Source organism: Heptranchias perlo, chromosome 1 (genome assembly GCF_035084215.1).
Source record: "Heptranchias perlo isolate sHepPer1 chromosome 1, sHepPer1.hap1, whole genome shotgun sequence".
NCBI lineage: Eukaryota > Metazoa > Chordata > Chondrichthyes > Hexanchiformes > Hexanchidae > Heptranchias > Heptranchias perlo.
In genome coordinates, this window is record NC_090325.1 from 16,291,701 (window position 1) to 16,318,510 (window position 26,810).

A 26,810-nucleotide genomic window follows, 5' to 3' on the forward strand; every position below is an offset into this window, starting at 1 on the left:
CCGATTCCATGACACGCAGGCCTCGTGCAACTGGTGGCAACCAGAGATGTGGGACTTGGAGTTATGTGGGGAGGCAGGAGAAGCTGGGATTGTTCTCCTTAGACCAGAGAAGGTTAAGAGGAGATTTGATGGAGGGGTTGTGATAAAGTAAATAGGGACCAACCGTTTCCACTGGCAGACGGGTCAGTAACCAGAGGACACAGATTTAAGATAATTGGCAAAAGAAACGGGTGGGGAGGATGCGGAAATTTTTTTTTTTTCTAAATACAGTTGTTATGATCTGGAATACACTGCCTGAAAGGGTGGTGGAAGTGGATTCAGTAACAACTTTCAAAAGGGAATTGGATAAATACTTGAAGGAGAAATAATTGCAGAGCTACAGGGAAAGAGCAGGGAAGTGGGAATAATTGGATCACTCTTTCAAAGAACTGGCACAGGCACAATGGGCCAAATAGCCTCCTTCGGTGTTGTATCATTTTGTGATTCTATCAACTGCAGGGCAGAACCACCAATACACGCCTGAATGCGTAGCCCCAGATTTCCACCTTTCCCACTGCAAAGCCTAAATATTTAAACCAGTGCCGATTTTTGTAATTGGAGATCTGTGCATGGGAGAAGACGATCAACTTTCCGCTTGTGATCATGAGAATTTCCTGAGGATCTGGGACTCCCATCTGGATTGCCGTGCTCAATATACTGATCAGAGCCCCTGCCAAAGCAGGTGAAAGACAGAACACCAGATAGCCTATGCTCTACCCAGAAGTACAATCAGTGCCAGTGTCAGCACACCTATATGAACAGCTACTGTGCTCACTCACTCCTAAAAACAAATGCAAAAAATATCAAGTCTTGCCTCCTAGTGCCCTCTGCTGTTCTACCGAAGGTAACGAGTAGCACAGGATTATTTATTCAGTCAGAATGTGGCCGGCACTGGCCAGACTGGCATTTATCGCCCATCCCTAGCTGCCCAGAGAAGGTGGTGGTGGGCCTTCTTGAACCGCTGATTTGATGTAACTGAGTGGGTTTCTAGGTCACTTCAGAGGGTAGTTAAGAGTCAACCATATTGGTGTGCGAGAGGCCAGACTGGATAAGGACGGCAGGTTTCCTTCCCTAAAGCACATTAATGAACCAGTTGGGTTTTTAACAACAGTGCGACAGCTTCATGGTCACTTTTACTGATACCAGATTTTTATTTATAGATTTTTTTTTAAATTGAATTCAAATTCTCAAACTGCTATGGTGGGATTTGAACTTGCATTCTCTGGATTATTAATCCAGGCTTCCTTATTATTGTCCAGTAACATTACTCTCAACATCGCAGTGGAGTAGTTAAGTCAGAGTACAAACATGACTGGAAACTGAAAAAGAGCCACAGCAAGATTAAAACTCCTGCTGGAAAATGCTGTCTAGGCCCACGTGAATAATAGTCACTGAGCAAGTGATACTGGCACTCAGGGAACTGCATACTCCAATTGAGAGTCAGCTCCGAGAGAGAATGGGAGAAAACTGGAAAGGGAGGGGGCATAAAAGAGAGGCAGAAACACCCACACGTCAATCTTAACACACTTCTTTGGGCATGAATAACAACTTGCATTTATATAATGCCTTTAACGTAGCAAAGCGTCTCAAGGCGCTTCACAGAGCGATTATCAAACAAAATTTGACACCGAGCCACATCAGGAGATGTTAGGACAAGTGATCAAAAGCTTGGTCAAAGAGGTGGGTGTTAAGGAGCGTCTTAAAGGAGGAGAGGGAGGTAGAGAGGCGGAGAGGTTTAGGGAGGGAATTCCAGAGCTTAGAGCCTAGACAGCTGAAGGTATGGCTGCCAATGGTGGAGTGAGGAAAAATCAGGGATGCGCAAGAGGCCAGAATTGGAAGAGCGCAGAGATCTGAGGGTAGGACTGGAGGAGGTTACAGAGATAGGAAGGGGCGAGCGAGGCCACGGAGGGATTTAATAACATTTAGGAAGGCAAATGATATGATAGCCTTTATTTCAAGGGGGTTGGAGTATAAGAGTAAGGAGGTCTTGCTGCAATTATATAGGGCTCTAGTGAGACTACACCTGGAGTACTGTGCACAATTTTGGTCTCCTTACCTAAAATAAAGGGACGGCCACTTAGGACTGAGATAAGGAAAAATGTCTTCACTCAGTGGGTTGTGAATCTTTGGAATTCTCTACCCCAGAGGGCTGTGGATGCTCAGTTGTTGAGTATATTTAAGACTGAGATCGATAGATTTTTGGACACTGAATCAAAGGAATTGGGGAATCGGACGGGAAAGTGGAGTTAAGGTAGAAGTTCAGTCATGATCTTATTGAATGGCAGAGCAGGCTCGAAGGGCCGCATGGCCTACTCCTACTTATGTTCTCGTGTTTAAAAATCAAGGTGTTGCTGTACCGGGAGCCAATGTAGGTCAACGGATGTTATTATAGGGCCTTACCATAATAAAGCTGGACAAAGACTTAAAATGATTACCTTCCAATAATGCAACTGTACCGTTAGGTTTTGTATTCTAAGGGCTAACCAAAACTTGTTAGCCCCAAGACTATAAAGATGTAAAACAAAAGCCTTTCATGCCCACGCTTTAAAGCACAAACTGTACACATGCCTGCAAAGCATCTTAAAATTGAGGACATCTGTAAAGCATGGTTACTGATAGAGATGGGAGTTAGAATTTAGTAGTTCGAGAATAAAATATAACAGGGAACCAGTTTGTTGTAAGTTAAATGTTGTAAGTTGTGTAATACTGATAGGGTATCATAGAAAATTTAAGGCACAGAAGGAGGCCATTTGGCCCATCGTGTCTGTGCCGGGTGAGAAAAGAGCCACCCAGCCTAATCCCACTTTCCCGCATTTGGTCCGTGGCCCTGCAGGTAACGGCTCTTCAGGTGCACATCCAGGTATTTTTTTAAACAGTGAATTGAGGGTTGCTGCCTCTACCACCCTCTCAGACAGGTGAGTTCCAGATCCCCACCACCCTCTGGGTGAAAATTTTTTTCCTCATTTCCGCACTAATCCTGCCACCAATCACTTTAAATCTCCACCCCTTGGTTATTAACCCCTCCGCTAAGGGAAATAGGTCCTTCCTATTTACTCTATCTAGGTCCCTCATAATTTTGTACACCTCAATCAAATCACCCCTCAGCCTCCTCTGTTCTGAGGAAAACAATCCCAGCCTATCCAATCTGTCATCATAGCTAAAATTCTCCAGTCCTGGCAACATCCTCATAAATCTAAGAGAGGGTAGAGAGAGAGAAACTATTTCCTCTTGTGGAGGGAGTCCAGAACAAAGGGGCATAACCTTAAAATTAGAGCTAGGCTGTTCAGGGGTGATGTCAGAAACCACTTTTTCACACAAAGGGTAGTGGAAATCTGGAACTCTCTCCCCCCAAAAAACTGTTGAGGCTGGGGGTCAATTGAAAATCTCAAAACTGAGATTGACAAAGATTTGTTAGGCAAAGGTACTAAGGGTTACGGAACCAAGGCGGGTAAATGGAGTTAAGATACAGATCAGCTGCAATCTAATCGAATGGCGGAACAGGCTCGAGGGGCTGAATGGCCTCCCCCTGTTCCTAACTGTAGTACACACTTCACAAGAAAAAAATGCTTGGTTTGTTATAAAAGTTATGACGGCATGACACTTACCATATGGATACTGCAAAATTGACAAAGCTCCATTACTGTATTCCTCGTGAGAGAGTCTGTCGTTACTGAGGCACTTATCATGTTCATCGGACCGAACTAATGCTGGTGTTCTAGCCGGTGAATCTTAAAAAAAAAAAGGCAAACTTTAAATGACAATTCCTGGCTAACTTTTTTGACTTCCTTAGTCGGCCTTGGCTCAGTGGTAGCACTCTCACCTCTGAATCATAAAGTCGTGGGGTTAAGTCCCACTCCAGAGACTTGAGCACATAATCTAGCTGGCACTTCAGTGCAGTATTGAGGGAGCCCTGTACTGTCGGATGTGCCGTCTTTCGGATGAGACGTCAAACCGAAGCCCTCATCTGCCGTCTCAGGTGGACGTAAAAGATTCCATGACACTATTCGATGAGCAGGGGAGATCTCCCCGGCGTCCTGGCCAACATTTATCCCTCAACCAACATCTAAAAAACAGATCATCTGGTCATTATCACATTGCCGTTTGTGGGACTTTGCTGTGCACAAATTGGCTGCTGCCACATTACAACAATGACTACACTTCAAATGCTGTGAAGCATTTTGGGACTGCCTGAGGTCTTGAACGGTGCTATATAAATGATGTGGAGGTGCCAGTGATGGACTGGGGTGGACAAATGTAAGGAATCTTACAACACCAGGTTATAGTCAAACAGTTTTATTTGAAAATCACAAGCTTTCGGAGGCTTTCTCCTTTGTCAGGTGAGTGTCGGGTTCCTTGAAAATTACCGCATATTACCTAGCTTTCAGGAGAACAACGTCCACGACACCACACAACCCTGCCACGGCAACCTCTGCAAGACATGCCAGATCATCGACACAGATACCAACATCACACGAGAGGACACCACCCACCAGGTACATGGTTCATACTCCTGTGACTCGGCCAACGTTGTCTACCTCATACGTTGCAGGAAAGGATGCCCCGGAGCATGGTACATTGGCGAGACCATGCAGACACTGCGACAACGGATGAACGGACACCGCGCAACAATCGCCAGACAGGAGGGTTCCCTCCCAGTCGGGGAACACTTCAGCAGTCAAGGACATTCAGCCACCGATCTTCGGGTAAGCGTTCTCCAAGGCGGCCTTCGAAACACAAGACAACGCAAAATCGTCGAGCAGAAATTGATAGCCAAGTTCCGCACCCATGAGGACGGCCTCAGCCGGGATCTTGGGTTCATGTCACGCTGCACGTAACCCCACCAGCGGGAAAAAAAAGTTATCTGTTTTTAATACAACGGGTCATTCTCTCTCTTTCTCTTCCTTTCGGATGTTTCTCTCTCTCTCTCCCCCTCTCTGTCTTTGGTTCTGGCCGTTTGTATATTCAGTAGTCTGGTATCTAATGTTTCTCTGTCTGAACACTATTCAATTCATTTGATGGCCTTGATAACGGGCAGTTGGAAAGATTATCTGTAATCACCAGGCATTGTTCTGTGACTATATATGCGGTAATTTTCAAGGAACCCGACACTCACCTGACGAAGGAGAAAGCCTCCGAAAGCTTGTGATTTTCAAATAAAACTGTTGGACTGTAACCTGGTGTTGTAAGATTCCTTACATTGGTGCTATATAAATGCAACTCTTTCTTTAAAAATGTATCTGAGAAGAACGGTGCAACACTGCCACCTCGTGGACAGTGTGGCAATTGCAGCCACCCCTCTGCACTGCAAGTCAGATACTAACCCTGTTCACGTTAGAAGTGGCTTAAAAAGTAATAAGTCTGAAGATGTTTCCACTTCCTCAAGTACACTGATTCCTCTAGTGCAATGATCCCTTTCCCAATCCTTGTTCTTTTCCCCTCCTCCTCCTCCCACCCACCGAAAAAAGTGTCTCTGACTGAACAGCAAAGTGGAAGCTGAAGGGACCTATGTTATGTGTTTATCTTATGCTGCCAATGTGCACACGCAAACAGTCAGAAATTAAGGTCTATACACAAATCTCTGGTTAGACTACATCTGGAGTACTGTGTACAGACCTAGGCACGCACTTTAGAAAGGATATATTGGCCTTGGAAGGAATGCAGCGCAGATTCACCAGGATGTTACCCAGGGCTCCAAGGGTTAAATTGAGGAGAGATTACATAAACTAGGCTTGTATTCCCTGGGAATATAGGTGGCTAAGGGGTGATTTGATTGAGGTTTTTAGAATTTTGAAAGGAATTAATAGGGTAGAGAAAGAAAAACTTTTTCCAATGGTGGGGGAGTCTAGGACAAGGGGACACGACCTTAAAATCAGAGCCAGGCCATTCGGGAGAGAAGATAGGAAACACTTATTCACGCAAAGGGTGGTAGAAGTGTGGAACACTCTCCCACAAAAAGCGGTAGATGCTAGCTCAATTAATAATTTTAAATCAAAGATCAATAGATTTTCGCTAGCCAAGGGTATTAAGGGATATGGAGCCAAGGCAGGTGGACTTGATATACAGATCAGCCATAAGAACATAAGAAGTAGGGGCAGGAGTAGGCTATAAGGCCCCTTGAGCTGTTCCACCATCCAATAAGATCATGGCTGATCTTCAACCTCAACTCCACTTTCTCGCCCAATACCCATTGATTCCCTAAGTGCCCAAAAATCTAGCAATCTCAGTCTTGAATATACTCAACGACTGAGCATCCACAATCCTCTGGGATAGAGAATTCCAAAGATTCACAATCCTGAGCGAGCCATGATCTCATTGAATGGCGCAACAGACTCGAGAGGCTGAATGGACTACCCCTATTCCTATACTAGCGTATTTATGTCTACTATGTAGCACTTGTGGTGCCCCCTGCCCCCAATTTTAAGTGACAAACTGAAGTTTATTAGTTGAATGAACTTTTATCTTTTCTGAGTCCACAAAGACAATGAAATCAGACCCAAAAATTATGAATAAAAATATGGTGATAGATTGGGAAAAGGGGAGGTGCAACAAGACCTGGGTGTCCTTGTACACCAGTCACTGAAAGCGAGCATTCAGGTGCAGCAAGCGGCTAGGAAGGCGAATGGTATGTTGGCCTTCATTGCAAGAGAATTTGAATACAGAAGCAGGGATGTCTTACTGCAGTTGTACAGGGCCTTGGTGAGACCACATCTGGAGTATTGTGTGCAGTTTTGGTCTCCTTATCTGAGGAAGGATGTCCTTGCCATGGAGGGAGTGCAACAAAGGTTTACCAGACTGATTCCTGGGATGGCGGGACTGATGTATGAGGAGAGATTGGGTCGACTAGGCCTATATTCACTAGAGTTTAGAAGAATGAGAGGTGATCTCATCGAAACATATAAAATTCTAACAGGACTAGACAGACTAGATGCAAGGAGGATGTTCCCGATGGCTGGGGAGTCCAGAACCAGGGGTCACAGTCTCAGAATACGGGGTATGCCATTTAGAACTGAGATTAGGAGAAATTTCTTCACTCAGAGGGTGGTGAACCTGTGGCATTTTCTACCACAGAAGGCAGTGGAGGCCAAGTCATTAGATGTATTCAAGAAGGAGATAGATATATTTCTTAATGCTAAAGGGATCAAGGGATATGGGGAAAAAGCAGGAACAGGGTACTGAGTTAGACGATCAGCCATGATCATTTTGAATGGCGGAGCAGGCCCGAATTTTCTATGATTTTTTTCACGTAAATCAGAATTAGAGGATTAGTGATAAAAGAAAAAATTAGGACAGGGTATGGGATATGGGGTGGATGGGAAGCGGCACTGTTCAGTGAACAATGTCTGTCTAGGAAATATTCAGTGCAAGGGGTGGGGAAGCAGAGGAAGGAGATAGAGGCACGGGACAGCCAGCCAACCCACGGAGAGGGGGAGGAGAATGTCAGCCGGCCAGCGTGGTCGGAAAATACAGTCAGGGAGTGGGAGTTACTATAAAATAAAAGGGGAAATGAAGCAGAGTAGGGTAACAGCTGAAGAGGGACTTCAGCCCGGAGGAGGGGAGAGGTTGGCAGCTGGAAGGTGAGGTGAGTACAGGACTTGCAGCCAGTTTGGCAGGGGGGGGTGGGGAGGAAAGAGAGGAGGTGTGGTAGGGGAGATGCAGCCAGCAAACGAATGGGAAGTTGAGCCAGCATGGGAAGGATGAGTCTGATTCACAAACTACTACTAATTGTGGAGAGGGGGGTACAGGTGTTGCACGAGGAGTTCTTTTGCTGCTAATTTCAAGTTTCAATGTTACTGCAAGTAACATTCGTGCCTGACAAGTGCCAGGCAACGAACATCTCCAAGAGAGAAACCACCTCCTCTTGACATTCAACGGCATTACCATCGCCAAATCCCCCACCATCAACATCCTGAGGGTCACCATTGACAAGAAACTAAACTGGACCAGCCACATAAATACTGTGGCTACAAGAACAGGTCAGAGGCTGGGTATTCTCTGGTGAGTGACTCACCTCCTGACTCCCCAAAGCCTTTCCACCATCTACAAGGCACAAATCAGGAGTGTGATGGAATACTCTCCACTTGCCTGGATGAGTGCAGCTCCAACAACACTCAAGCTAGACACCATCCAGGACAAAGCAGCCCGCTTGATTGGCACCCCATCCACCACCCTAAACATTCACTCCCTTCACCACCGGCGCACCGTGGCTGCAGTGTGTACCATCCACAGGATGCACTGCAGCAACTCGCCAAGGCTTCTTCGACAGCACCTCCCAAACCTGCGACCTCTACCACCTAGAAGGACAAGAGCAGCAGGCACATGGGAACAACACCACCTGCACGTTCCCCTCCAAGTCACACACCATCCCAACTTGGAAATATATCGCAATTCCTTCATCATCGCTGGGTCAGAATCCTGGAACCCCCTTCCTAACAGCACTGTAGGAGAACCTTCACCACACGGACTGCAGCGGTTCAAGGCGGCGGCTCACCACCACCTTTTCAAGGGCAGTTAGGGATGGGCAATAAATCCTGGCCTCGCCAGCGACGCCCACATCCCATGAAGGAATAAAAAAAATCAAACACTGACAACTTCACTGCTTCTCACACTCACTACCTACTTGGACTCGCTAATTTCCGGCCATTGTCTACCACGATTAGTTCTGACTGCATTTCTTCCACAGGTTAACATTTCATTGGAAAAAGTCAGATGCTGATGGACTTAGTATACTTCCAGCACCTTCCATTTTTGATACCCAGACTATGGAAAGACTGGCGAGAAGCAGCGTGCACCCCAGAAAAAAACAAAAGCTTTCCCTTTAAGATACCTTCGGAAAACTTAGCATCTCAGACTAAGTAGATTTAAATGGTCACAGAAGTTAATGCTGGGTATTTATTACATTTATTTATTAAATAGGGAATTCAGGAGAAACCACTTTACCCAGAGAGTGGTTAGAATGTGGAACTTGCTACCACAAGGAGTGGTTGAGGCGAATTGTATAGATGCATTTAAGGGGAAGCTGGGTAAACACATGAGGGAGAAAGGAATAGAAGGATATGCTGATAGGGTTAGATGAAGAAGGGTGGAAGGAGGCTCATGTGGAGCATAAACACCGGCATCGATCTGTTGGGCTGAATGGCCTGTTTCTGTGCTATAAGTTCTATCTGATCAATGTGTAATAGGCGCACTGAAAAAAAGAGCGTTGACTTTCTGAAGTGATAATAGCTGCATTTTCTGGGAAAAGCAAGGTTCAAATGCACGTCAAACGGTTCAAGTCGTGCTTCAGTACTGAAGTAACTTACGGATTAGAGGCTTCCATCTTATGTTAGGCAAAGAGGTGACTGCATTGTCCCCTTGGTCCTCAATTGCTGGCACCATCAGTGGGAATTTGTCGCATAATCTAACAGACGACTGCATATACAGCTGTCCCTTGTACATGCCTGGAATAACAGAGAGCGAAAGAACGTAAGAACTTAAGAAATAGGAGCAGGAGTAGGCCATATGGCCCTCGAGGCTGCTCCGCCATTCAATAAGATCATGGCTGATCTACATCAACTCCACTTTCCTGCCCTATGTCCAAGTCCCTGATTCCCTTAGTGTCCAAAAATCTATCGATCTCAATCTTGAACATACTCAACAACTGAGTATCCACAGCCCTCTGGGAGAGAGAATTCCAAAGATTCACAACCTTCGGAGAAAGGATGGGTGTATTCAGAAATGTTAGGGATATTACAATACAAGAGTTTAGCGGGTTGCAAAATTCACAGAGTGTCTTACTGTTAAATTGTAGTGGTCACAAATTCACAAGATTCTATATTAAAATCACAAATTAGAAAAACACACCAGAAATACATCAAGTCAGTTAGCACTTGAAGCAGAAAGACGGAGCATAACTCAGGCGTGGCTCTTCATCAGTACCAACAAGGGGGCACAGCTGAAATCATACCGTACTCTTTCAAAAGTTAACCAGCCTGCTGTGGATTTCCTCATTTCTTTCCACCTCTGTATAAAAAGCAAAACCAGCTCTCCACTGCTGTCTGCATTCCTTGCTCCCTTCCATTAAATCAAATTTCATCACATAGAATTTACAGCACACAAACAGGCCATTCGCCCCAACTGGTCCATACCGGTGTTTATGCACCACACGGGCCTCCTCCCACCCTACCAGCATATCCTTCCATCATTTCTTGGAAGCTGAATCTTAACCAGGGGCTATGATTTTCTGAAGTTTCTTCCCAGCAGCGGAGCCTCACACTTGGTGTTCATGGGTCGCAGAAATTGGGCATGGTTCATATTGTGGTGGATTGGAGTTCAGGGGTGGATGAAAATTGGCAGTACACAAGCTTTATTTAAATTATTCGACAGGTCCTACATGAATCTCTCAAATTCAGGCAAGGCTCTGCCGACAGTGCATAACCAGCTGATAATATTGCAAGTTTACTTTTCCCATTCCTTTAATGGTTTTATATATCTCTACAAGATCACCTCTCAGACTTAATAATCATAGAATGGCCTCCTTCCGTGTTGGAACCATTCAGCCCATTGAGACCATGCCGGCTCTCTGCAAGAGCAATCCAGCTAGTCCCACCACCTGGCCCTATCCCCGTAGCCCCGCAAATTTTTTCCCCCTTCAAGGACTTATCCAATTCCTTTCTGAAAGCCACGACTGAATCTGCCTCAACCCCCTCCCTCAATGCATTCCAGATCACAACCACTCGCTGCATAAAAAAGTTTTTCCTCATATCGCCTTTGTTTTTTTCTACCAAACACCATAAACTTATGCCCTCTGGTTCTTGACCCTTCTGCCAATGGGAACAGTTTCTCTCTATTTACTCTGTCTAGACCCTTCATGATTTTGAATACCTCTATTAAATCTCCTCCCAACCTTCTCTGCTCTAAGGAGAACAACCCCAGCTTTTCCAGTGTATCCACGTAACTGAGGTCCCTCATCCCTGGAATCATTCTAGTAAATCTCTTCTGCACCCTTTCTGAGGCCTTCACATCCTTCCTAAAGTGCGGTGCCCAGAACCGGATACAATACTCCAGTTGTGGCCGAACCAGTATTTGATAAAGGTTCATCATAACCTCTGTGCTTTCGTACTCTATGCCTCTATTTATAAAGCCCAGGATCCTGTATGCTTTCTTAACCGCTTTCTCAATCTGCCCTGCCACCATCAACCATTTGTGCACATAAACCGCCAGATCTCTCTGATCCTGCACCCCTTTTAGAATTGTACCCTTTAGTTTATATTGCCTTTCTTCGTTCTTCCTACCAAAATGTATCACTTCACACTTTTCTGCGTTGAATTTCATCTGCCACGTGTCCGCCTATTCCACCAGCCTGTCTATATCCTCTTGAAGTCTATCACTATCCTCCTCACTGTTCACTACCCTTCCAAGTTTTGTGTCATCTGCAAATTTGGAAATTGTGCCCAGTACACCCAAATCCAAGTCATTAACATATATCAAAAAAAGCAATGGTCCTGGTACCGACCCCTGGGGAACACCACTGTGTTTTTTGGGCTGGAGGAAGGTGCAACCATTCACCACTACTCTCTGTTTCCTGTTACTTAGCCAATTTCATATCCATGCTGCCACTGCCCCCTCTATTCATTGGGCTTCAACTTTGATGACAAGCCTATTACACAGCACTTTATCAAACACCTTTTGGAAGTCCATATACGCCACATCAACTGCATTGCCCTCATTGACCCTCTCTAATACCTCATCAAAAAACTCAATCAAGTTCTCCTTGCTCGGCTGAGAAGTCCAAGTTTTTCCAGCCGTCCCTCATAACTCAGACCCTGGGACAAGCAGCCAGCCCCACAGCTCATCTCTGCACTCCCTCCAGCACTTCAGTGTCTCCCCTGTGTTTCGGTAACTGGATGTAGTATTCAAGGTACCCAGCACAGAACCCCCAAGTGGTTTCTCTTCCTTTCCTTCCCTTCCCCCCACCCTATAACTACTTTAAAAGAATGTCAATCGCTTCCTACCTTCCAAACATAGAACCATTGAAAATTTAAAGCACAGAAGGCGGCCATTCGGCCCATCGTCTCCGCGCCAGCCGAGAAACCAGCCACCCAGCCGAATCCCACTTTCCCGCATTTGGTCCGTAGCCCTGCAGGTCATGGCACTTCAGGTGCACATCCAGGTATTTATTTTAAAATGAGTTGAGGGTTTCTGCTGCTACCATCCTCTTAGGCCGTGAGTTCCAGATCCCCACCATCCTCTGGGTGAAATTTTTTTTCGTCATTTCTGCTCTAATCCTTCTACCAATCACTTCAAATCTACGCCACTGTCTCATCCACTTCCAAGGTTTATCCTGAATCTTGATAGGCTGTTAATTAAATGCAAAGCTTTCATGTGGAATTTTTGCCTTTTGTACATGTAGGTACATCACACAGTAGGGCTTTCCAGTCAGCTTCAGTTGTTGCTTCCTCAAAGAAGTTGATCAGGCAGGATCATTCCCGCTAGCTAGCCTTCTTTCATAATATCCAACTAGCGGTGAAGAACTCACTACATGAGGAATTACACCAACAAACCTGCCTTCTTGTGCTTTCTAACACGACACAGCACTCACCAAGATGGCGAGCTGACAAGTTTTAAACGACGCCAGCTGACTCCACACTCGAGGACTGCAGTGGGATTCGTCCCCTCTTACCAAGATAGACGCCAGACTCAGCAGACTCGGCTGCACCTCTTGCAGCCTCCACGATGTCCTCCTCGTCGTCCATTTCGTTACTGCGACCGGCAGAATAGCTGGCATCATCGAAAAGACTGACCGGGATCACTTCTCCATCCTCAACCAACCAGGCTGATGCGACCGGAGTGCAGAACTGGCCAGGCAAGGAGGGTGGGGGGGGTGGAGAGAAAAGAGAACACGGTCGCGGTTAGTCGCAAACCTCAGAAAACTGTTTACCCACAGAGCAGTACGGAATTTTGAATTTGCCTAATTTTAAAAAAACAATTTTCTCTGGATATCAGAACTGTACATCAAGATTTTGTTTTTGGTTACCTGGTGCTCCCACTCCAGTTGCCCACCTCGTTTGTTACTAAAAGACATCACCTTCCAGTCTGAAACGGAGATCTTTATGACCCGGTCTTTAATGGTGGTTTCCTGGTTCCCTTCAGAGAAGATCTTTGATCTCCCATTCTTACTGCTACCACTGGAGTCAGTGTCAATGTAGTCGATCCTAGACGTGGCATCTCGAACAAACCTCAACTCATAGTGACCGACACTGAAGTTCCACCTTGGGAAAATACAAAATATCAGGTTTGCCACACAGCAACAACTTGCAATTATAATGGCATCTTTAACGTAGTAAAAAGGTCCCAAGGCACTTCACAAGAGTGTTATCAAGCAAAGGCTGACACCGAGCCACAGACGTATTAGGACAGGCGACCAAAAGCTAGGTCAAAGAGGTAGGTTTTAAGAACCGACTTGAAGCAGGAGAGAGAGGTGAAGAGGTTTAGGAAGGGAATTCCCGAGCATAGGACTTCGGCAGCTGATAGCACGGCCGCCAATGTTGGAGCACAGGAAATGGGGGATGCGCAAGAGGCCAGAATTGGAGGAGCTCAGAGATCTCAGAGGGTTTGTAGGGCTGGAGGAGATTACAGAAATAGGATGGGGATATGGAGGGATTTGAACACCAGGATGAGAATTTTAAAATCGAGGTGTTGCTGGACTGGGGGCCAATATAGCCGCTCACTACGTGGCCAGTTGGGTTATTAGAGGCCAGTTACATTGCAGGCTTCACACTCGCACGTGCACAATGCGCTGCTCGAAGGCCCGTTACATTTAAATTTTTAGCAGGCACCCACGTTCCTGTTGGCTTTCCAAAATTTAAAGCGTAACTTGTGACGTCTCCAAGGGTGGCTCACCAGACTGCCTACATAAAATAAGAAATAGGTGCAGGAGTGGGCCATACGGCCCCTTGAGCCTGCTCTGCCATTCAATAAGATCATGGCTGATCTTCGACCTCAACTCCACTCTCCCGCCCTATCCCCATATCCCTTGATTTGCTTATTGTCCAAAAATCTATTGATCTCAGTCTTGAATATACTCAATGACTGAGCATCCACAGCCCTCGAGGATAGAGAATTACAAAGTTTGACAACCTTCTGAGTGAAGAAACTTCTCATCTCAGTCCTAAGTGGCCGGCCCCTTATCCTGAGACTATGCCCCCTAGTTCTAGACTCTCCAGCCAGGGGTAACAGCCTCTCAGCATCTACCGTCAAGCCCTCTCAGAATTTTATATGTTTCAATGAGATCACCTCTCATTCTTCTAAACTCCAGACAGTATAAGCCCATTCTACTCAATCTCTCCTCATAGGACAACCCTCTCGTCCCAGGAATCAATCTAGTGAATCTTTGTTGCACCGCCTCTAAGGCAAATATATCCTTCCTTAGATAAGGAGACCAAAACTGTACACAGTACTCTAGGTGTTGTCTCACCAAAGACCTGTACAATTGTAGAAAAACTTCTTTACTCTTGTACTCCAACCCCCTTGCAATAAAGGCCAACATACCATTTGCCTTCCAAATTGATGGCTGTACCTGCACGCTAATTTCTGTATTTCATGTACACCCAACATCCCTCTGAACACCAACATTTAATAGTTTCTCACCATTTAAAAAATATTCTGCTTTTCTATCCTTCCTACTGAAGTGAATAAACTCACATTTCCCCACATTATACTCCATCTGCCACCTTCTTGCTCACTCACTTAACCTGTCTATATCCCTTTGCAGACTCTTGTGTTTCTTCCTTAGAGCTTACTTTCTCACCTAGCTTTGTATAGTTAAGCAAACTTGGATACATTACACTCGGTCCCTTCTTCTAAGTCATCAATGTAGATTGTAAATAGCCGAGGCCCAAGCATTGATCCTTGCAGCACCCCACTAGTTACAGCCTGCCAACCTGAAAATGTCCTGTTTTTCCCTATTCTCTGTTTTCTGTCCATTAACCAATCCTCTATCCATGCTAATTTATCAGCCCCAACCCCATGAGCCCTAATCTTGTGCAACATCTTGCCTAACCTGAGTGGTGTGGGATTAACTCAGACGATCTGATACTTAATCCCCGCAGTACGGTCTACATTCAGATCATCCATCCAACGCCCAAGTTACTCTACTGTTTGTGCTGATGGACGCCCAAAAGTGCTTAGTGTTGACGCCAAAATAGTCGTACAGCTGGCCTGTTAAAGTTGGCTTGAACACGAAGAGGTGGACGCAACAACACAAGAGAAACATTTCCATGTTGTTCACCGTTTGCAATATTCTCCAAAACCAACCCGCCCCCCACTTCAAATCAGAGTTCACCAACAACAGAACTGTAAATAAAACTCACTTCTCGGCACCAGATCGAGGCCCCACAGCCCTGACCGTTTTCTGCGTGCGCTGCAGCAGCAGGAGATCCGAAGCCTGTTCAGTCGTCTCCTCGTCCCAGCGGTGGCAACCCGCCGTGGAGCAGACATACTGCATCTGTGGGGGGTGTGGAAGAAGGAGGACTGCTTTCAATAAACCAGACATGTGGCAGTGCCAGTGCCAGAGAGAAAAATGGACTTGTTACATCCACTACTAGGAACAGCCTCAGAATGTGCAGAACAGCAAAATATAAGTGGAGCCTTAGCTGGGGTATCATTTCCCACTTGCTGGTCATGTTATCAGCACGGCAGCTGCACTCGGGTTGAAATGTGCTACAGAAAAGCCCATCTCATTCCTTCAAAGAAAATCCTAGGAAAAGCCACCGTGTGCCTGCTAGGGGCTGTAACGAGGTGCATTCCACCTCACCAATGCTGGACGGTATTTATGTGCACAGACTGTAGATGCCCGATGCTGCACATCACTCAATGGTATCCAACGCGTATGATCTTTCAAAATGTACAAGCCCAGCGGGAATAAATAATGCAGCACAGTTGCAGAATGTGGCGGCTTAGTATCGGGGCAGGAATGAGTGCACACCATTTCAGTTTTGAAACTGGGCAAAGAATCGGGACAGAAACAGCAACCATATTTTTCCAGATTGTCAGTTCATACGGGCACAGCTCTGAATCAGCACTGGCACGTAAAGGTCAGAGTGGTTCTAGTTTACACTAGCACAGATTTAAAAATGCAGCGTCTGGCTAATTGATGGTCACAATGGAAGAGGGAACGCTGCAATCCCGGGAAAGAAACAGAAGATGCTAGAAATGGAAAGAAGGTCCAACGGTTTGGGGACAGAAAGGGCGAGTTGACATTTCTGGGTTCTACAAGGGGCTCCAAGATCTCATCTGAGTCAGAAGATTATGGGTTCAAGCCTCACACCAGGACTTGAGAACATAATCTAGGTCAACAATCCTGTTGTGAGGTGTCGTCCTTCGAATGGGATATTACACCAAGGGCCAATCTGCTTGCTCCAACGATTCAGACGGGCTTCAAAAGGTCTCATGGCATGGTTTTTAAAAAAATAAAGTTGTCCCTGTTACTTGGGCAGCATTCCTCCCTCAACCAAAACATTTGCTGTCTTCATTGCTAGGTAATTTGCAGGGCATTCTGGTGGTGTCGGTTGATTGACCTCAATTGCCTCTGACAACGATCAGTGCTACATTGAAGCCGCAGCTTGGATTATGATCTAAAAACCCAAATCGGGACTTGAAGCCACAACCAGGTGACTGAGATATAACTGAGCCAAGTTCAGCGATTATATCCAATAGTCTGATTATTAAAAATTTTAATTTTTTTTAAAAAAAGTTTCACTAACATACAATACATATAAAACGTGACAAGACGGATACCCAGATTTTTCATATTTTATAATAATCTTTTTTTTAAAAAAAGCTTTCAAGCACTGTACTAATTTTGGCACAGTAGTCAGCGTTAATCTTCAAACTTGTAAATAACTTGAACCAAATGCTCAGTTGAAGCTTCTTAGTGGGAAAGGTTTAATTAGGAAAAGGGAGTGATATCCACAAATTCAGTTACCTTTCCAGTGTATGCATCCAACCCATAGCTTGTCCGTGACTTCCCTCCAACCAAAACCACATCATCGCCGAGTCGGTAGGATGATTCCAGTAGAGATTCCACTGTGAAAGGAACTGCTTCCATGCTCTCCCGGTCTCGGTCCCATTGGAAAAGGTGCCCGTCCAGAGACGGAATTATTACTTTGTTCCCAATGACCTGCAGATAATTATAGCAGTCACATCTTGCGTGCACCTTAAGCTATAAGCAGAGACAGTACGCAAATGTAGCACACGTATACTATGACAGACAGCTTAATGCGCACAATGGCAGGAGTGCACCTGTTCAAATCACTGGTTTACATAGCCAAGACGAAGCACATTTTGTTCAGTGGCTGCATACTCCAAAATAAGCTTCTTTCAATGTAATGACACTTCTCAATGTACAAATGCCAGAAGGGAAAAAAGTCGGTTGTGTGGGGGGGGGGGGGGGGGGAGAAAAGAGAAAGAGCAAGAGGAGAAAGGAGAGAAGGCCAAGAATTCGAAATAGAAACAGCGCCCCACTAAGGAAACACATAGTGCAGAAAATCATGTTAAGGTACTTTACTTTGTTACAATGCAAACACAGGTCTCTCACCATTGATAGTTCTTAAGGAAAAGCAACCCAACCCCCATGGCAGCTGAAGGCCGCAGGGATGCACTTTCTCCATTGGTTTTCTTAATCTGATGTTGGAACAACCACTTCCTTCAGTGGCCTACTAAACACATTGACCCAGTTCAAATAAATCAGCATGCTTGGGTCATGACAGCATTGCGGCTAGTGGAGCCAACACACAAGATTAGCTGCGCATTAATTCCTGTAAAAAAAGTATATATTCACTGGATTTCCAGACAGTTTGGGCAAGCTTGCATGTGTAGGTTCAAGTTGCAACAAATAAACCATAAATGGACATTTATTAATGTTAGCGTTAAGATCATATAAATGGGAGAGAACTGTGCAGAGGGGACACGGATAGTTCGTGACATACAACATTGAGACCTTTAAGTACCTTTAGCTACTTCACATTACTCATCAATGAAACTTCTTTAAAGAAAGTCAGAACCAAAAAGTTACAGAACGATAAATGGAAATGAATTCAATATAAGAACATAAGAACAGTAGGAAAAGAGTAGGCCATACGGCCCCTTGAGCCTGCTCCACCATTCAATCAGATCATAGTCTTCAACCTCAACTCCACTTTCCTGCCCGATCCCCATATCCCTTGATTCCACTAGAATCCAAAAATCAATATTGAAGGCTGAGATAGATACTCAACGACTCAGCATCCACAGCCCCTTCCCCACCCCCAGGACTGAACAGAAACTCCTCCATTTCAAAATGCTCTTGAAAACGTCTGTCCTGCTAGAACATTGCACTTTCAATATTAGGGTCCTTGAAAGAGACGTTCAAGGACCCTAATATTGAAGGGTCACATTTCACATATCCTCCCAATCTGCCATTGAACAAAGCCCGGCTAATTACGCTGAGTCAGTTCATTGAGCTGGCACAAGCAACGGACCTGCCCAGCATACAACTGTGTCATCGCATCTGTTCTCGGGCTAACTCCCTAATTCAGTCTCAGAGGCCTACGTGGAGATAAGAACAAATCAGCAGTACAAAACACAGGGGAAAGCATTTGATAACGTTCCACACAAGAGATTATTAGCAAAAAATGAAAGCTCACGAAATTGGAGAATGAGGATTGGAAATTGGTTGGGAGGTAGGAGACATTCTTAAATGTTGAAAAACTGAGAACTGTGGAGGACTAGAGAGATTTGGGGGTCCACGTACACAAATCACTAAAAGCTAGTGGACAGGTACAAAAAGGCAATCAAAAAGGCTAATAGAATGTCGACCTTTATCTCAAGGGGGCTAGGATACAAACGGGAGGAAGTTATGCCTCAGTTGTACAGAGTCTTGGCCAGGCATCATCTGGAGTACTGTGTTCTGTCCTGGGCACCGAACCTCAGGAAGGATATATTGGCCTTGGAGGGGGTAGCCTTGATACTCACCCTGTTCTCCATATCCCTGAACCCTAACATTAAAAGTGCCTTTAAAGTTAGAAATCTTATCTGATCAGAACAAAGTGTGACCTTTAGTATTGAAACAGCTTTCACTGAAGTTAATAAATTACTAAGTGCAAATTGTTTTTGTGAAGGTGTGAAGAGAAGTGGGCGGGTTTTCTAGAACGTTCAAAGTCAGGCAATTTGTTACACCCAATTGGAAACCAGTCTAAATTGACAACGGAACGTCTGATCTTTCAAGGACAAATTTCTCTGCGATAACCTGAAGGAGTCATCGGTAGCATGAAATATGATAAGCTCTCGCCCACTGCACACCTCGCAAGCCATCAATAAACCTCACTAAATTACGCGGACTGATCTGTTGACCATCAGCAGGTCACATAGGACTTCAGAGTTGTACTAAAAAGCAGCTTATGGTATCTCTCATACATTTCAAAATTCTAAACACGCAATGGTACACGAACGCAGCAGCCATTTTTGCAAACTGTAAAATTACAAGAAACTACAAATCAAATTGCAAATGACACCAAACCCAGGAGGGGCAATGGAATTTGAGAAGACATCTTAGAAATTAACAGAATAAGTTGGACAAAAAATGTAAATGGACAGAACAATGACAGAAGAAATTTAATACCGGCAAATGTAAACTACTGCTCACGGGATGCAAAAATGGGCAACGTACATACTCCAAAAACAGTGTTGAAATGGCCAAGGACGACGTTGAATAAAACTTAACAGTCTTAGTAAACGCGACACTTATGTCTAACTGAAGCAGAGCAATCAACAAAAGTAAAATGTTGAACTATATTGCCAAAATAGTAGAATGCAATCAGAAGAAGCTGTGATCAAACTGTTCATTGCTCTGGTCAGATCACACTGAGTGCTGAGTCTAGCTCTGGTCACTGAAACATTCAAACTCTGGAGGAGGCAGTGCAGAGAAGAGCCACGAGAGTGATCCCCAGTGTCAAAAGTCTTGGTTATGAGGAAAAGCTGCAGAAGCTTGGGTTTATCAGCCTAGAAAGTACTTTGAGGGAGTGCTACATTGTTGGAGGTGCAGTCATCGGTTGAGATGTTAAAATAGAGGTCCCACCTGCACTCTCAGGTGGACGTAAAAGATCCCATGGCACTATTTGAAGAAGAGGTGGGGAGTTCTCCCAGATGTCCTGGCCAATATTTATCCGTCAACCAACATCACAAACAGATTATTTGGTCATTTAAATCATTGCAGTTTGTGGATCTTGCTGTGCGCAAGTTGGCTGCCACGTTTCCTACATTACAACAGTGACTACATTTCAAAAATACTTAATTTACTGTGAAGCACTTTGATATGTCCTCGGGTCATGAAAGATGTTATGTAAATGCAAGTTCTTTCTTTAGAAAGGAGGCGCCTGAGATGATCTTATAGATACAAGATTGTAAACAGTATGGAACCGATAAATCCAGATTACTTTAAACATAAATTGAGAGCTTAGGACAAGGGGATGTAGGAATAAATTGGAAAAGATAAATTAAAGACTGATATCAGGAACTTCTTCACACAAAGAATAATTGATACATAGAAGGGACTCCCAATAGAATCAATTAAGAGATAGTTGGATGTTGCAATGAGGAAACTGGAGTCATTCTGGATGGGTAAACCATGAGCGGAATTACCTTCCTGATTCGTAATTGTCTTATGAATGCAGTAAATTACCATTTCATTAGTTTTTGATGTAACGAGGGGACTTGAGGGAGGAATGATGGGCAGGACATCAGAACTCCCACTTCAAACAACGCCAGGATGAAGAGTCTCACATCCGCCTGAACTACGCGAACAGACAAAATGGAAAGCTTAACGTTTCATCCCAAGGATAGCTCTTCCTACAATGCAGCTTTGAGCAAGAGCTTTCAACGGGAAATTACTATATGTTGAAAAGTCCCTCTAAAATCATGATGGGTAATATGAAGATACAAAGGCAATATTTTAATCCTGATGAATAGGTTGTAAATGAATACAACTCTTTGTATAAAAACAGATTAAATCTAAAACAAGGAAGAAAGGCTGTACCACACTTTCAAACCATCCACCCGATAAAGGCCAGGAGGAGCCGAAGTTTCAAGCAGCTAATCAATATGACAAGAGACCATTTTCACTGGCTCTTTGCAGCACCAGACTCCATCAATTCCCATAGGTTCCACCTGAAGCCGAGTTAGGAACTGCATAACCGTGAAAATCGCCGGCTTTGCTTCCTCCTCCACATTCACTCTGAACAGCACCATGTTTTCCAACCATCACAATATTTCTTGTCTGCATCTCTGCTGAAACCCTAGTCCATGCCTTCATCCCCCGCCTGGCTCGACTTCTCCAACTCCATGCTATCTGGATCCGCCACCCCCACCCCATCATCAACTCTCCACAGGCTGTAACTTATCTAGAAAGTTACATCACAAGTCCTCACCTACGCTAAGTTACGTACGCCAGCCACCTCCGAGTTCCCTGCATCCCAGTGTGTTCAGTTCAAAATTCTCAATCCCTTTATCAAATCACTCCATGCTCACTCTATGCTACCTTAATTATCTTCTCCCACTGTTTTCAAACTTCCACAAAATCCTTCTCTTTAGCCACTTGTTCAGGTTCCCCACCCTGCTCCCCACCCCTATGTCTCGCCTTCCCCCAAATTCAGTGTCCACTATATCTCCTTTCTTCCTCATTATAAAGAATTCAGGTTGCTTTTTTTTTGCATAAACAAACGCAGTTGTTAGTCTGTAGACTGCACTTCCTGTGAAGCATAGTACAATGACGTGGGGGTGTGGAGAAATAATATCTAATACCTCAACTACAAAATAACCCGGTCCCTTCACTAGTGGTTGTCCTATTTGTACTGCATCACTAGTCAGTGTGAGGTTTCCAGCTCAGCCAACCTTCAGCCAGACAGCGCCCACATTCTATTGCCTATATCCAGTGAAACACACAGGTCAAAAGCACCGAACAAATTCCCCCCCCCCCACCCCTCTCAAAAAGGAATCTCGGTGCCTCGAGCAGCATTGTTTATGTCATAAGGTTGGCAGTGCTGACACATGCAATTGGAGGCAACCCTCCAAAGAAAATTAGGAATAAATCGAGTCAAGTCCTACTACAACAACAACTTGCATTTATATAGTGCTATTAACATAGCTTCAAAGGAGCGATCAAACAAAATTTGACACCAAGCCACTTAAGGAGATATTAGGACAGGTGACCAAAAGCTTTGTCAAAGAGGCAGAGTTTAAGGAGTGTCTTAAAGGAGGAGAGAGAGGTAGGAGGTAATTTGAGCTTAGGGCCTAGGCAGCTGAAGGCACAGCTGCCAATGGTGGAGCAACGAAAATCAGGGATGCACAAGAGGCCAGAATTGGAAGAGCGCAGAGATCTCGCAGGCTTGTAGGGCTGGAGGAGGTTACAGACTTAGGGAGGCAATTAAACTATTGTAAAGGTGGTATTTTACAGCTTAGGTACACTAAACTTGAACAAACACAATAGCGCTACAAAGTTTCAGACAGGCACTAAAACTCTGCACAACTGAATGGTCTTTAAGCACCTCCAGTTCCTGATGCATACATGCAACACCCTCAACGTAATCTTGCCAGTTTCACTGAAACCAACCTCTTGGAAGATCCATTCACACTGAAGTGGTTACCAGAACCAGGCATCAGTAATCAGCAGCACAGAAAACCCTCTACGGCCAATGTAAACGCACCTCTAGTCTACTGTGCAATATCACAAAAAGAGTTGCAATATACTACAACAGAAGAACAAACTGCTGTATATGAAGGTACATGTAGCACATGGGCACTGCGTTTAATTTCTCAGGATATGATCCTATATTCAGTACAATTTATGAAAGAGTGTCTCAGTGCCTGCACATTTTAATAAAGAAAAGATAACTGAAGTTCTTCCCTTCTCCCCTCGAAAGGTCCTCTTGTACTGCAGTTATATGCAGAAAGACTTCAAACTGCAGCATATTACAACAGGGTGCTGTGAATAAGTGTTGCTGCACTGCATCAGTTTCATGTATGTAGTGCTGAACTTAAAGATGAGCACAGTTAAATATTGTATAACAAAACACAAGCTGGCATCTTACTGAAAAACTCCAGTTAAAGGGAAGAAGGAATCAGCACTGAAATTTGTCAATGACAAGTCCTAAGCAATCCATCAGGTCTCAGCTCTCACTGCAGGTGGCAATGCTGAAGGAACAGTGCTAAAGAGGTGACATCATTTACCTCCTTCTCTCCAAAGACCATTACCTCATCAGCTAATCAGCTAGTATGACTCATACCAGACTGAAGGCATCCTTAATGCTTCAAAGTGGCACTGCATTCAAACAGTAATGTTCCCCTTCAACACAGTGCTTAAATGTTTTGCAGAATGCCAGAGGGCAGCAAAGATTAAACTCAGCAAGAGCAACACATACATTCTGAAAGGTATTTTTGCAGTCCACTTTCTTTGGATTTCATTACACACAAGAAATCATTTTTAAAAATACCCACTGAATAAATCTGTGCTTCTTACTCTGCTTCTTGCTAATTACTGAAGGGGAAAAAAATGCACATCAGCCAGAGCTAAATTGACTCCCAGGTTGAATCTCTGGTCTTAACCAATGATGGTCTTAACCAAGTTAGCAGACTTCAGCTGAGTAGTGGTGAGGACCTTAATATTGTTCTCAGTGTCTCCTTATTGGCTGTAAAGCGCTTTGGGACGGCCCGAGTTAGTGAAAGGCGCTATATAAATGCAAGTCTTTCTTTTTTTTCTTTCTCTAGACTAAGGAAAGAATGGAAAGCAGCCAGAGCTTCCACTCCTGATACCCATCGTGTGACGCATGCTGGCAAGGACAAGACTCAGCTCAACTGCAGTGCTATCCACAGCCTGCCAATACATATTGCCACCCTACACAAGTGGTCAGTTCAGCAAGGCACTGGAGAGCTGCCAGTATCTGTGAAACCAGAATGAAATGACTCATTCAGAAGAGGATGCAAAGGTGGGAAGATGTGCAAATGGTCACCGACCTATCAGGTAGATTATAGCCATCACATTGTTCCCAAGGTCATTCTGAAAGCACTGTGTTTGAAAATGATGAAAGATAAAGTGTAAAAGGACTGCATGCTGACCAAGCAATACACGTTTTTTGTCACTGCTTGACTCTGCAGGTGCCTAACTGCACAGACTCGTTGCACAAAAGACCAGCAGCCAGTGTGGAGACCATCAACCTACTACTTTCAGTTGAATTGAAACAAAGTCCAAGAAGTAAAGAGCACTGCATCACCCAGTTCTCTTAAAAGACCTCCAATGCTCAGCACGTCCAGTGAGTAGCTGAGCCACATGGACGCGAAGGCTTCACGGTTGAATCTTTGGTTTGTGCTACATTAGTTAATCTCACCCGACATGTAGTAAGGCCGCTACGATTGCCCTCAGTACACCTGGGATAGGTAAGGAAAATTAAAATCCCCAGCCAGGTTCCAGCCCTTGACTAATAATCAGCAACCCCTACTGGAAATACATGTATGTTGGACATTGGGCAAGGAGAAAGTCAGGCTCATTTGTGATCCCCTGTGGTTGCATACCCTACCAACATTCGCAGCCACGGATCACAAACAGCGCTCTTTCGATAAGACGGTAGTGGGTGATCTGCACCCATAGAACTGTACTCCAGCAACAGTCAACAACTTCAGGGGGTGGGAAGGGGAAAAAACTGGCAACAAACACTGGTAAGAGACAACAAAAGAAATGTTTCAGGAACTGGCTATACAGTGAAACCAAGAACAGCACCCACTTGAATTTTAGGAAATTCTACTTCTGCTTAGCTGCTGAAGTGGAGTCCAGGCCATTGGATTTTCAATGAATTGCACAGAACCATAAAGTATCTGGAGAAACTCAATTTCCACCAGAATTGGAATCAGCATCCACGGCCTCAACTAGGACGGCCTCAAGGTCAAGGACTGCAGTAACATTTACAACAATACACAAAACAGATTTGAGATATTTTGCATGATATTCACCCTTTCCAATCTTGGCTAGGTGTATCCTTTAATTTTGTTCCAACACAGAAGTTTACAGATTCAAATTAAAGGGGAATGTGGGATACTATCTAGGCTCCAGGGTGACCCGCAAGGGCTGCCACCTGCTATGGAGAAGAGAAAGGGCCGATCGAGGGGGGAAGAGAGAGAGAGAGAGACGAGAAGAGAAAGGGCCGATCGAGGGGGGAAGAGAGAGAGAGAGAGACGAGAAGAGAAAGGGCCGATCGAGGGGGGAAGAGAGAGAGAGACGAGAAGAGAAGGGCCGATCGAGGGGGGAAGAGAGAGAGAGAGAGACGAGAAGAGAAAGGGACCGATCGAGGGGGGAAGAGAGAGAGAGAGAGACGAGAAGAGAAAGGGCCGATCGAGGGGGGAAGAGAGAGAGAGAGAGAGACGAGAAGAGAAAGGGCCGATCGAGGGGGGGAAGAGAGAGAGAGAGAGAGAAGAGAAGAGAAGAGAAAGGGCCGATCGAGGGGGGAAGAGAGAGAGAGAGAGAAGAGAAGAGAAGAGAAAGGGTCCGATCGAGGGGGGAAGAGAGAGAGAGAGAGACGAGAAGAGAAAGGGCCGATCGAGAGGGGGAAGAGAGAGAGAGAGAGAGAGAGAGAAGAGAAAGGGCCGATCGAGGGGGAAGAGAGAGAGAGAGAGAGAGAGAAGAGAAGAAGAGAAAGGGCCGATCGAGGGGGAAGAGAGAGAGAGAGAGAGAAGAGAAGAGAAAGGGCCGATCGAGGAGGGAAGAGAGAGAGAGAGAGAGAAGAGAAAAGGGCCGAGTCGAGGAGGGAAGAGAGAGAGAGAGAGAGAAGAGAAAGGGCCTGATCGAGGAGGGGAAGAGAGAGAGAGAGAGAAGAGAAAGGGCACGATCGAGGAGGGAAGAGAGAGAGAGAGAGAAGAGAAAGGGCCGATCGAGGAGGGAAGAGAGAGAGAGAAGAGAAGAGAAAGGGGTCCGATCGAGGAGGGAAGAGAGAGAGAGAGAGAGAAGAGAAAGGGACCGATCGAGGAGGGAAGAGAGAGAGAGAGAGAGAAGAGAAAGGGCCGATCGAGAGGGAGGGAGAGAGAGAGAGAGAGAGAAGAGAAGAGAAAGGGCCGATCGAGGGGGGAAGAGAGAGAGAGAGAGAGAGAAAGAGAAAGGGCCGATCGAGGAGGGAAGAGAGAGAGAGAGAAGAGAAGAGAAAGGGGCCGATCGAGGGGGGGAAGAGAGAGAGAGAGAAGAGAAGAGAAAGGGCCGATCGAGGGGGGAAGAGAGAGAGAGAGAGAGAAGAGAAAGGGCCGATCGAGGGGGGAAGAGAGAGAGAGAGAGAGAAGAGAAAGGGGCCCGATCGAGGGGGGAAGAGAGAGAGAGAGAAGAGAAGAGAAAGGTGCCGATCGAGGGGGGAAGAGAGAGAGAGAGAAGAGAGAAAGGGACCGATCGAGGAGGGAAGAGAGAGAGAGAGAAGAGAAAGGGCCGATCGAGGAGGGAAGAGAGAGAGAGAGAAGAGAAAGGGCCGATCGAGGAGGGAAGAGAGAGAGAGAGAAGAGAAGAGAAAGGGTCCGATCTGAGGGGGGGAAGAGAGAGAGAGAGAAGAGAAGAGAAAGGGACGATCGAGGGGGGAAGAGAGAGAGAGAGAGAAGAGAAGAGAAATGGGCCGATCGAGGGGGGAAGAGAGAGAGAGAGAGAATAGAAAGGGGCCGATCGAGGAGGGAAGAGAGAGAGAGAGAAGAGAAAGGGCCAATCGAGGGGGGGGGGGAAACGGAAGAGAAAAGCGGTGATCGGA

The 26,810-nt window shown here is 45.3% G+C and overlaps 1 protein-coding gene across 1 annotated transcript in view; it reads right to left on the minus strand.

Moving 5' to 3' along the window:
* Positions 1-26,810, minus strand: part of eif2ak3 (eukaryotic translation initiation factor 2-alpha kinase 3) — a 63,517-nt gene that overhangs the window by 21,444 nt on the left and 15,263 nt on the right. Inside the window, exons 3-8 of the mRNA XM_067981901.1 lie at positions 17,000-17,194; positions 15,387-15,520; positions 13,052-13,286; positions 12,698-12,872; positions 9,339-9,476; positions 3,645-3,767 (exon numbers count right to left, since the gene is read on the minus strand). Coding sequence (XP_067838002.1) covers positions 3,645-3,767; positions 9,339-9,476; positions 12,698-12,872; positions 13,052-13,286; positions 15,387-15,520; positions 17,000-17,194 — 1,000 coding nt within the window. The remainder of the gene's footprint in view (positions 1-3,644; positions 3,768-9,338; positions 9,477-12,697; positions 12,873-13,051; positions 13,287-15,386; positions 15,521-16,999; positions 17,195-26,810) is intronic.